General features: G+C 41.5%; 1 protein-coding gene across 1 annotated transcript in view; it reads left to right on the top strand.

Moving 5' to 3' along the window:
- Nucleotides 1–13,461, top strand: part of LOC142291480 (UPF0462 protein C4orf33 homolog) — a 77,808-nt gene that overhangs the window by 15,426 nt on the left and 48,921 nt on the right. Inside the window, exon 3 of the mRNA XM_075336040.1 lies at nt 2,370–2,430. Within this exon, the coding sequence (XP_075192155.1) occupies nt 2,370–2,430 (61 nt within the window). The remainder of the gene's footprint in view (nt 1–2,369; nt 2,431–13,461) is intronic.

Genomic DNA, 13,461 nt, shown 5'->3' with positions numbered 1-13,461 from the left:
AATGACCCCAAGCATACAGCCAAAGCTACCCAGGAGTTCATGAGTGCAAAAAAGTGGAACATTCTGCAATAGCCAAGTCAATCACCAGATCTTAACCCAATTGAGCATGCATTTCACTTGCTCAAATCCAGACTTAAGACGGAAAGACCCACAAACAAGCAAGACCTGAAGGCTGCGGCTGTAAAGGCCTGGAAAAGCATTAAGAAGGAGGAAACCCAGCGTTTGGTGATGTCAATGGGTTCCAGACTTAAGGCAGTGATTGCCTCCAAAGGATTCGCAACAAAATATTGAAAATAAAATTTTTTTTTGGGGGTTTGGTTTATTTGTCCAATTACTTTTGACCTCCTAAAATGTGGAGTGTTTGTAAAGAAATGTGTACAATTCCTACAATTTCTATCAGATATTTTTGTTCAAACCTTCAAATTAAACGTTACAATCTGCACTTGAATTCTGTTGTAGAGGTTTCATTTCAAATCCAATGTGGTGGCATGCAAAGCCCAACTCGCGAAAATTGTGTCACTGTCCAAATATTTCTGGACCTAACTGTATATATATATATATATATATATATATATATATATATATATATGCGCAAGCCTGTACACAGAGAATATTTCTATAAACATGTACACAAAATCCAAAAATCCAACTGTACAGCCATGTGCACATACAAGGATTTGTGTCGTATAAATGCCATCAATGAATATAACAGAAATGTAAATACCAGTGTGACAAAACATACTTACAAAAGAATATACCAGGCTTCTAATAGGGGGCCAAATCAATTGCATGGTAAAACATGAGACCCAGAGGAGACCTGTGACCAAATAGTCATGGTAATATGGTCAGGTAATCTTCTCATGTATAATGCATGGACCAAAGAGAACTCTGTGTACAGAGGAGCATAGAGAACAATTGTGGGGAGCAAAGAAGAGTCCCGGGGGTAATGCCCACGCGTATCGCCACAGGCAGTGGCTTCTTCAGGGAAAGTGCGTGAGCACTACAGACAACAAAGGGTATATACATGTATGTGCAATAAGCAGAACTGTTTGTATATAAAGGGGCATGTCTCTCCTTTTTTGGGCTGTCCATTTAGTCTATATACCATTCCATGGGCAGGTGCTTGAACAGTCAGGTCTGATTCCTGCTCTGCACCCGTCTATTTTGACGTCTGCTGACACTTAGCACTTCAAGAGTTAGGCTCCATCCTAACTGGGGTACACCTTTTCGTGGTGGGATGGCTTTTACGATCTTTTAATCAAAATAGTGTCAGCTAAGTATCCTATGTAATTTACATGAATGACCACTATCTACTTACTGTGGGATATTTGCTCATTTGTTTTTACCCTAATTTCTATCAGTAAAAACCTAGTCTGCTGTAAAGTATACGTCTTATGTTAGGGAGTGTGACACTGAGCACTGCCTCCAGGAAGTGGATAATATTTTATACAAATATAATGAATAAAAAAGATTAAAAAATATATGATCGTATTCTTTTAATACTTCCGCAAGATTCTTTCTTGTATTCTATGACATATTAAAATATATTACCATACATAATGCCATCCAAATACTAATATAATTGCTTTTCTCCTTTTTGTAATCTAATTTTCTTGGTTATACCGTCTTGTATTGAAATGTATAATAGGTAACTTCTTACCAGAAAAGACCAGATTAAAAGCCGACAGAAATAAGATATTTTTTTTTCATAGATTGAATACATTTATATTTGCAAGGCTCATGTAGAATATTTTTATACTCAAATTGGTATTTCTGTGAAATCATGTTGTGTAGGATTTTCTGGTCTACTATCAGCTTAGTAGATAATAATGCAGATACCTGAGGATCTATAATGCATGGTTACCTTTGTATCAGATCTTATTAGATAACGTTCCCGGTTATGATTTTCTTTCGACATTTCTGGCCTACCATATAGTGAACTTCTCATGGTCTTGTGGTTGACCACACTTTTAATCATGCCTAAGCTTTATTGTGTCATCTCAAAGGCATCAATTTATATTAGCTACATCTTGCTTAGGGACATAGTTATCATCCAGATATTATTGATGGATGCCAGTGGCAAAGACTGATGAGAAAGTCAATAACTCCAATGGCCTAAGATGTCACTTTTACTGTCTGGATCATTGCTTGGCAATGGAGCATAATATCCTTTTATCCTCATAAGGAAAATATCTAAAGAACAGCAGGCTGAGATTATGTCCGTCCAAGAACTGTGGGCATCTCTCAGAGGCATTACTTTTTCTTCATGCTATGAAAACAAAGGATTTTTACAAAAATGGCTTCTTCCTATGTGTCACTTAAGCTCCATCAAACTAATAAATCTTCATTTCTTTTCCTTTTACTTTCAGTGGTTGAATCTTTTTTTCTGAACAGAAAGACCACTCAATATCTGGAAGTGGAGCTGTGCCCGTAAGTACATTTCTGCCTTTGTACAAAATCATTTTTAAGTGATGAAAACAATGACTTAAAGCCGACAGCACTGAACTGTGAATGCTATAGACATTTAGCAATGGAGCAGGTACAACATTGACTGTAAATGTACAGAGTTTCTATAAACTGTTAAGCTTTGACAGCCCTGACCCTTTGTCAATGTAAGTCAGAAAAAAATGGCTCTATTTTACACTGTCAGTGAAACTCAGCCAAGAGGGAAGCATTTTGGATTAAGACATGTTTTAGTTGGCTGATGTACAAGCGAGCGTGAAGTCTTTAAATCTTGCTACCGAGAAAGACTCTGAATGACATATACACACTTCTTTATCCACACGCAGCAGTGTCTGTGGCAGCCAACCGTTGTAAATGTTGATGTTTTAGGGAATAGGATAGTGAATATGAGTAAGACATACTATCCCTTGAGTGACTTTAGTATCGTTTTCAGTCCCCCCCTTGTAAGTTTTTTTTAATCAAATTTATATATTTGATTAACTTTTAACTCTACGCTATCGTATCTAACTATCATGAGTAGAGATGAGCAGATCTGTTGAAATTCGAGTTCTGTGCATTTAGCCAAACGAGTCGACAGCTAAAGTTCTGTTCTGGACCCAAACTTGACCTGAACCTCATTGGAAGTCACTGATTGGGATCTTCTGCTCTCTGCCCACATACAGCCAACCATAAACCGAGCACTTTCTTGGAAGGGAGGGTTTTTTTCCATTGTCTTTCTTTTTCTTGCACACACAACATCTGATAATGCTGATTTTACCCCCAGTGCGAGCATTCAAAGGCTGGGGCCACAGGGGGACTACTGCGATCCTCGCATGACACTCGGCTCACGCTGGCAGCACAACGGGATCCGAGTGTCATGCGAGTGTCATTGTGACTGTGGTCCGATCATGCGATCGGACCACAGCTGCGGGAGGCGGGCCGGTGCTGAGGAGGAGAGTAAGGGATTTATCTCCCTCTCTTCACCGTTGCCGGCTATTGCCATTCTCGCTCTGCACTCGCATTACACCGGTGTAATGCGAGTGCAGTGGGATTTTTCTCTCGCCCCATAGACTTGAATGGGTGTGAGAGAAACAAGGATCGCATTGCACCCACAGCATGCTGCGACTGTTTTCTCGGTCCGATTAGGGCTGAGAAAATAATTGCTCACGGGTGCTGGCACATAGGTTAATATTGGTCCAAGTGGAATGCGATGCTTTATTGCATTCCACTCACTCCGATTTTCTCGCCATGTGGCTTAGGCCTAACACTGCAAGCGGCTCACACTGGGCTAAGCACCAAGAGTACTCAAGCACAGTGATGCTCGCTTGAGTGGTTTGCATACATATAGCATCCGAACTCCGATCTTGAACACTTTACTATTCAAATTTGCTCATCTCTAAAGATGAACACTTTGGATATGATTCATTAAGACCAGTTTTGTACACACCAGGCCTAATAAAGGTATGTGCTAGAGTAAGAGGTGTCTAACTCATCAAGCACTGAGCGCCACTTAATAAATTTATGGTTGTCTTTAAAGTGGCGGACTCCTGCTTCAGGAATGTACTTAAGTAAGGGACTGTAGTACATTTCTGGTGAAATTTATCTCATTGAAATGGTGTACATTTTTTATAAATTACACAGGTGGTTTAGCCATGCCCTGCTCCACCCCTGCTGTGCCCATTTTGTCCGAGTTATAGGGTATTGTTGTGCACTCAGCTAGAGTATGGTTTCATTAGAGGTGCTAGTGTGGGGTCAATAGTCCCAGAACGTATTATATAATAGACACTGCACTCTCTTGTTGATAAAATGAAGACAAAAAGTTTTTTTCTTTGCAAAAAAGTGATTATTTATTTGATGGCGACAAAAGATGGTGGACGTTTCGGCCCAACGGCCTTTATCATGTATAGTCGCTTCACAAGAGGGCTGTTTCAGAAGAGTAGAAAATAATGGAGCAGGATGGAAGGAGTACCACCAAGAATAGTTTATGATACAAGATTTTCCAGAGGATGAAGTATAGAAGCAGGTTAGATTTCCTTTGGCTGGAAGGAATTCGTGTACATGTATTCCAATGGAAGAGATTTCCAGCTTTTATCTTTATATATATTCATGTGGATCACATAGACATTTGGGTGGTTGTAAGAGAACATGTATATAAACACCATCTGATAAAGGCTCCTGCAGACTTCTCTCATGTGGAGGAAGAGGTTTTAGACATTGGTGGGGTGGATATTTTCCTTCTGCACGCCACCTTCCCAGGATCTGGCCGTCTGACTGAAATATATAAATAAATAAATAAATATTTACGCCTGTATATTATGATTATGATGGAATAAACTACAAAAATATTTCAGAAGATTTGGAGTGCCGGTCCTTTGTATTAATTATACTGTGGATGCCTTCCTTGGACACGTGCACCTTCAAGGATTGTGTGCCGCCTGGAACTTCTGTTTCTGCATAAAAATGACCATAAACATGCCAGTAAGTCCACCAACAAATGGCTAAAATATAATGGAGGATTCTTGATTAGCCAAGCCAAAATATTTTGGGTGATTTGAAATGCGCGGTGTATAAAAACATCCATCAAACATTGCACATATCATGCAACTCTCCATAAAGGAATTTTAAAAAATGGGACAGTATATCATGAATTTACAAATAGCAGCATATTCGACAGATCTTCTGTAATCTTTGTATAATTCACCACCGATTGTTGTTGTCCTGATGTAACGCGCGTTTTATGTGCTTTTCATTTGTGTACATTGTTATTGACTGAGTGTTAGTTGTAATACGGCAGCTTCCCACACTCTGTTATGACCCTAGAGAACATTGTTGGTTTCTATGCTCTTTATTGTTAACACTTAGTCCATTCATATCAGTTTTCTAGTGCATGTGCAATGTGGGATATGTGGTATGAAAAGGATGGCTTCTGTTCATTTATTTAGCAACAGCCTCTGGCAAATCTCCAGGCTAATATGCATAACAAAACCTAAAGCATAAAAAGACATTTTAGACCTCTAGAGAATTAGCTAAACATGTTTGGCAATCTGTCGCTGGACGGTTATCATTTTTACCGACACCCAACCGCTCATTTACTTGTCTAAATAATGTCAAGGCCTAGACGCTTCTACGGTAGTGCCGTCACATTCTCCCCTAGTGACACTTGTACAAGTTTCAAGGACCTGCCACATGTATAATTTATTGTCATACTGAGAATACATAGAATTCGGAATTTGGGCTAACTTGTACTATTAATATTTTGCTCGATAGTAACTTTAACAGTTTTTTCCTGACTAAGGAGTGTTGAAATAGTGCACCCTTCCTTCAGAGTCCTGCACTTAAGACAGACTGTAGAAAAAGAAGAAGTCATCAGTGCTTCTCTGAGGTAGTGTGCTCTGACATTTAATGTCATAGGCTCAAAGGTACGTGGTAAATATAGGCTCAGCTTTCTGATATGAGAGTAAAATCAGCTTCAGGCTGCTCCTCTTCACTGTGACCGAGGTCTGATTAGAAAGAAGCGCTAAAATTTACAAGGAAATCAGCGTGGATGACTGGGCACCAGGAGCTTTGTTCAGCTCGGGGATGAATTGGGTTTGGAGGTTGGGATGCAAGAGATATCTTTATTAATATTAAGGTCTTTTTCACACATTGAGTATTTGGTGAGTTTTTTACCTCAATATTTGTAAGCCAAATCCAGGAGTTGGTAAAAAATGCAGAAGTGGTATTGTGTTTCTATTATACTTTTTATCGGCATGTAACAGCAAGTATGTGTAGAGTGGACTGAGACCTACAACCTCCAGAAGACGTCATTGTTATATAAGTGTGTATTTATACAGTACAGACCAAACGTTTGGACACACCTTCTCATTCAAAGAGTTTTTTTTATTTTCATGACTCTGAAAATTGTAGATTCACATTGAAGGCATCAAAACTATGAATTAACACATGTGGAATGAAATACTTAACAAAAAAGTGTGAAACCTCTGAAAATATGTCTTATATTCTTGGTTCTTCAAAGTAGCCACCTTTTGCTTTGATTACTGCTTTGCACACTCTTGGCATTCTCTTGATGAGCTTCAAGAGGTAGTCACCGGAAATGGTCTTCCAACAGTTTTGAAGGAGTTCCCAGAGATGTTTAGCACTTGTTGGCCCTTTTGCCTTCACTCTACGGTCCAGCTCACCCGAAAACCATCTTGATTGGGTTCAAGTCTAGTGACTGTGGAGGCCAGGTCATCTGGCGTAGCACCCCATCCCTCTCCCTCTCAAATAGCCCTTACATAGCCTGGAGGTGTGTTTGGGGTTAGTGTCCTGTTGGAAAAATAAATGATGGTCCAGCTAAATGAAAACCGGATGGAATAGCATGCCGCTGCAAGATGCTGTGGTAGCCATGCTGGTTCAGTATGCCTTCAATTTTAAATAAATCCCCAAGAGTGTCACCAGCAAAGCACCCCCACACCATCACACCTCCTCCTCCATGCTTTATGGTCGGAACCAGGCATGTAGAGTCCATCCGTTCACCTTTTCTGTGTCGCACAAAGACACAGTGGTTGGACCCAAAGATCTCAAATTTGGACTCATCAGACCACAGCACAGATTTCCACTGGTCTAATGTCCATTCCTTGTGTTTTTTAGCCCAAACAAGTCTCTTCTGCTTGTTGCCTGTCCTTAGCAGTGGTTTGCTAGCAGCTATTTTACCATGAAGGCCTGCTGCACAAAGTCTCCTCTTAACAGTTGTTCTAGATATGTGTCTGCTGCTAGAACTCTGTGTGGCATTGACCTGGTCTCTAATCTGAGCTGCTGTTAACCTGCGATTTCTGAGGCTAGTGACTCGGATAAACTTATCCTTTTCAGCAGAGGTGACTCTTGGTCTTCCTTTCCTGGGGCGGTCCTCATGTGAGCCAGTTTCTTTGTAGCGTTTGATGGTTTTGCCACTGCACTTGGGGACACTTTCAAAGTTTTCCCAATTTTTCGGACTGACTGACCTTCATTTCTTAAAGTAATGATGGCCACTCATTTTTCTTTACTTAGCTGCTTTTTTCTTGCCATAATACAAATTCTAACAGTCTATTCATTAAGATTATCAGCTGTGTATCCACCAGACTTCTGCACAACACAACTGATGGTCCCAACCCCATTTATAAGACAAGAAATCCCACTTATTAAACCTGACAGGGCGCACCTGTGAAGTGAAAACCATTTCCGGTGACTACCTCTTGAAGCTCATCGAGAGAATGCCAAGAGTGTGCAGAGCAGTAATCAAAGCAAAAGGTGGCTACTTTGAAGAACCTAGAACATAAGACATATTTTCAGTTGTTTCACACTTTTTTTTTTAAGTATTTCATTCCACATGTGTTAATTCATATTTTTGATGCCTTCACTGTGAATCTACAAATTTCAGAGTCATGAAAATAAAGAAAACTGTTTGAATGAGAAGGTGTGTCCAAACTTTTGGTCTGTACTGTATGTATAAGTAATGGTAGGGTGTGTAAATATTCCATGTGTGGCTCTGACACAGTACTACCAGTTAGGTGTCACTGGTCCTGGGCTACCTAGCTAGAAGGGGGGCTAGCACCCAACAGAAAAACGCCAAACCCTCATTCTCCTTGGTAGCTGGTGGGACTCTACCTGCAGCTATAATTCAAGAGCCAAAGCGTGCTGATATGAAAATGCCTGATGAGAAGTTGAGTGTTAACCCTGTTGAAAGGGAAGTGAAATAGTGTTTAAAATCTATTGCAAATAAACATTATGCAGTTTTTAACCGGTGTGAAGTCATTTCTAGTAACCATGCACGTAGAATCATACAGTGTTAACCAGACCCTAAGAAGCCAGCTTGTAGCCAAGAAGCACCACTGATCCCAGGTAACACATCCACACCCACTCCACCATCCATCCACTCCCCCTGTGTCTGTAGAGTGCTGGGGCGAGAGCAGGACTGTATCCCTCTCCCATGACTACCGCCTCTGGCTGCATTACGTATGTAAATCACATACAAGTGGTCATGTGACCACTAACTGGCACAAAGAGTACTGGGGAATCATGACAGTGTGTCAATGCTGTCATGATTCATCAGTCTGCAATAATATAGAGTGACTGCATTCTTGTATCATAAACCTGGACAACCTCTTTAAAAATACAGTATAATTCTGTTTTTCGCCTTGACAAACAAATCTACTTCACCATTACCATCATCATCTCTACACTCTACACTTCATCCAGTTCACTTACCATCTGTGACCTAGTCACCCAGTCACAGAAGGTCAAATCTTCAAGCTCTTTTTTTGCCCTACTATCTGCTGAAGTTACCAAATTCACTCACATCTCCTCCAGTAATAATAATAATACTAATTGTATTTCTTTAGTGCCAACAAATTCAGCAACATTTATACTTCAGAACAGATATCTACAAACAAAATAAGACATTACAGAGTTACACACAAGTCAACACAATACCAAGAGGAGTGAGGGCCATGCTCGCAATCTATGAGGACATAGGGTTGACGAGAAAGGTAAAAAGTGCTTGTTGTGTAAGGTCCAGCCATCAATATAATAAATAGAGGCACTTAAAAAAAGCTTCATGAACCGATCACTTGCCAGTATCTATATAGTGCTAGTGAGTGCATGAAGAGTGTGTAAACCGATAATATGAGGGAGCAATGTCTGAGGAATAGTTAAGAAAAGAGAACAGGAAATATTAGTGAAAAGTGACGGTAGGCCAGTCTAAAAATATATGTTCTTAGTTCACACTGCACTATGGTTTCTTGCAGTGGGATACTCACTGTACGGACACTCTGGTTTCCTCCCAGCTCCAAGACCGCTCAGACACAGGACTGACTGTCCAACATTAAACAGACTTTTTCCTTTGGTTAGCAGCAGACTACTCCAGCTTTCAGCTGACTCTTGCAGACTTCACTTAGACAGTCTCTCTATCTTACTTGCTATGGGCATCTACCTCACAGACACGCTCTACCTGAGACACCATTGGACAGCTTCTCTCTCTCAGCTGAAACCTGCAGCCCCCTCAGACAAAGAGCTCCTAAGCAAGACCTAGAAGAAACGAGCAAGACCAGTTTGGAAGAACAAGGAAGGATATCTTCTCGGAATGTATATCTCCCATGCATTGTTCCACAGGCTCAGAAAGGAAGCATATGGGATCGGACAGGAGCATTCCATCCACCGACGACACCACCAAGGGCTTCAGAAGGTGTCAGATGGGGATCTGGTAACGATCCACCACAGCTCACTTAACAAAACTGCCAACATAACTGGAGTCCAGATGAGCTGTTTTAGAGAATTGAACTCTTCCATACAACACAGACAAGGTCAAAAAAGAAGAGAAACTGCTTTTGCCGATGGTTATCCCTCCTACTGAGCCAAGACAAGAGAGTCCCGGACTCAAAGGACAAGCCTGGATGAAGTTCTCTTCTCCTAAACAGTTGAAACTCAACCCATCTTGATATTATCCACCTGCACTGGTTCAGGAACTGTAGGGAAAGCTGGAGCCTGAGAAGCTAACGGTCTCTGGAAGACTGAAGCCAGGCGCATAAGTTTCTTTTCACGACATACTTCCTTGGATCGTTCCTGCGACCTGCAATCGACCCGTGTGCCTAAGGAGATAAGATCATCCAGAGTACCGGTAATATCGCGACTGGCCCGTTTGTCCTTACTAAAGTTGGACACCACCGCCTTATTTTTTGATCCTAGTTCAGAAGAGAGAAAGTGCAGAATTTAACTGCATATTGTGTCACAGTCTGGATTCCTTGGTGCAACTGCAGAATAGAGGACGTAGAAGACACGACACGGCCTGGCTCATCAAAAACTTTCCGGACGGCCTGCAGAAATTCCAGAATGTCAGTGGTAATTGGGTCATTTCTCTCCCATAGGGAATTGGTCCAAGTGAGAACCTCTTCACTGTGGTGCGACATCAGGAATGTCACTTTGGATTGATCTGAAGAAAACTGGTGGAACAACAGCTCAAAGTGCAGGGTGTACTGGTTGATGAAACCTCGATGTTGCTAGGGGTTGCCGTAAAAGTGAAATGGGGTAGACAGATGAGGCCTGGATACAAGTGGCGCAGAAGCTGGAGTGTTCAAGTGGACATTCACAGACCATAGGTGGGCCAGAATTTGATTTTGCTGTTCCCACATTATTATTATTATTTAGTATTATAGTGCAATTTATTCCATGGCGCTTTACAAGTGAAAGAGGGTATACGAACAATAATCATTAACAATACAAAACAGACAGGTATAGGAGGAGAGAGGACCCTGTCCGCCAGGGCTCACAGTCTACAGGGAATGGGGGAGGGTATAATAGGTGAGGACAGAGCTGGTTGCGCAGTGGTGTACTGGACTGAGGGTTATTGTAGGTTGGAGGCTTGTTGGAAGAGATGGGTCTTCAGGCATCTGCGGCATCTCATGGTATAGTTCAGGCAGAGGCATAGAGCTGGAGTGGGAAGCAGGAATAAAAAAATGTACACCGGCATGGACACAGTAGAAACAGTAGACAAGGAGACCTGACAACTATCTAGCTATGGAACAGACCACTAACTAACTAATCATGTGGCTCAGGCCCCTCCCTTAGTGGTAGAGTGCCTTAAGTACCAAGTGCCTCTCAGCGAGGGAATGAAAACTGTGGAAAAAGAAAGCGCAATAGGGTCTTACCCCAATATATATAGGGTGAAGCAAAGAATAATCCTACTCACCAATTCGGGTTGTGACAGTCACAACACCTATAGCAGCATGTAACACCAAGTCCCGGCAGCGGTCCCCATGAGGCAGATAACAGAGAGTAGTAGAGAATGGGTTTCACAGCCGCGCCAAAAGACTACTGGATTCTTCTCAGATTAATGTTTCTTTTATTTCATAACAGGTCAAGTCTACGCGTTTCAGGAGAACACAGCTCCCTTCTTCAGGACAAACCAGCAAAGAATCATCAAATCGCTTTGATGATTTGATGATTCTTTGCTGGTTTGTCCTGAAGAAGGGAGCTGTGTTCTCCTGAAACGCATAGACTTGACCTGTTATGAAATAAAAGAAACATTAATCTGAGAAGAATCCAGTAGTCTTTTGGCGCGGCTGTGAAACCCATTCTCTACTACTCTCTGTTCTCAGCGAGGGAAGATACACATAATTGGTACAGATGGTGTCAAGCATTTATAGCGAAAACCAAGTGAGAAGCATAAAGACAAGTGTGTCTTGCCTACAGTGAAGCATGGTGGTGGAAGGGTAATAGTTTGGGACTGAGTGCTGTTTGCTGTGGGTAGCTACAATTCATTGAAGAAACCACGAATGCCAACATGTACTGTGTTATACTGAAGCAGAGCATGAACCCATCCCTTCGGAAGCTTGGCCACAGGGCAGTATTCCACCATGATAAAGACCTGAACCCTATTGAGCATTTGTGGGGCATCCTCAAACGTAATGTGGAGGAGCACAAGGTCTATCCACCAGCTCCGTGATGTCTTCATGTACGAGTGGAAGAGGATTCCATTGGCTCCTGTGATGCTCTTAGGACCTTCATGCCCAAGAAAGTTAAGGCAGTGCTTGAAAATAATGGTGGTCACACAAAATGTTGACATTTTAGGGACACTTTTCACTTAGGAGTGTAAGCAGTTTTGTTGCTAGCGGTTTTGACATTAATGGCTCTATCTTGAGGTATTTAAAGGGCACACCAAATTTACACTGTTATACAAGATGTACCCTGACTACTTTACATTGTATCAAAGTGTTATATATTCAGTGTTGTCCCATGAAAAGATACAATACAATATTTACAAAAATGTGATATACTGTATTTATGCATTTTATTAGGTGTAAATACATTGAAAAATAGGAAGTGCAATATTCATGGAGTTGGGGAAAGTAGGCAAGTCATTTGTGTGGTACTGGTTATAACTTGTTTATTAAAATATTCTTCCACTTTCTGTGTAGAAAAGAGCTAGAAAAGGTTCAGCCTGGTATTTTTTATCTTCGGGCTGGACATGTTTCCAGTTGATACATTTTTTATAGACAGCATGGCACAGATACTTGCATTCTGCTCGCGATTAGCATCAGTAGTGACACAGGCTTCCCTGTTAGAATCTGTTATACAGCTCCAGAGAATATTAAGTTAATCAAAAAGAAGTCGATTTTTAAGCTCACACAGGGGTCTGCACTGTTTGCTGTGGTTTCTTGGTTGCAGTGAAAACTGTTTTTATTTCTCCCTAATGATCTCCCTATTAAACGTGTTTGAGAAGTTCTCTATCTTGGAGTAACTTACTTTTTTGTACTATTTGTGTAGGCAGCTGAGCTCAGAGGTTGTTTGGAGATGATTCCTGTTCTAGGACTTGTTTGTATACCGAAAAACTGCATATTATATGATTGTGAAAGAAAACAAGCAAATGCAGCTCAACACAGATAAACGCATTACGGGAGCTGTTATGCGCACAATTCCCAATATTCAATGCCAAAGTGAGCGACAGCTTCATAAGCTGCCCAAAACCAGCTTTTTTTCTGGATTGTTGGATAAGCCCTGACACTTGCAATGCTAAATGACTGATTTACTATGAAAAATGTTGAGAAAGCAGACTTTAATTCTTGTTGATACAGTTGCTAAAGTTGGATTTAGGCCTAAGCCACACGGTGAGAAAATCGGTGCGAGTGGAGTGCGATAAAACATCGCATTCCACTCGGACCAATATTAGCCTGTATATCAGCGCACATGAGCGATTATTTTCTCAGCCCTAATCGGACCGAGAAAACAATCACAGTATGCTGCGATTGTAATGCGAGACTCTTTTCTCTCGCACCCATTCAAGTTAATGGGGCGAGAGAAAAATCGCACTGCACTCGCAGTACACCAGGGTACCACGTGTGTAGAGCGAGAATCGCAATAGCCGTCAACGGAAGAGAGAGGGAGAGAAATCCCTCCCGCCCCTCCTCAATGCCGGCCCGCCCCCCGCAGCTGAGGTCCGCTCGCACAGTCGGACCTCAGTCACAGGGATACTAGCATGACACTCGCCTCCTGCTGCGCTACCAGCGCGAG

The sequence above is a fragment of the Anomaloglossus baeobatrachus genome, chromosome 1 (assembly GCF_048569485.1).
Source record: "Anomaloglossus baeobatrachus isolate aAnoBae1 chromosome 1, aAnoBae1.hap1, whole genome shotgun sequence".
In the NCBI taxonomy this organism is placed as follows: Eukaryota; Metazoa; Chordata; class Amphibia; order Anura; family Aromobatidae; genus Anomaloglossus; species Anomaloglossus baeobatrachus.
This window is presented reverse-complemented; position numbering and strand designations above follow the sequence as displayed.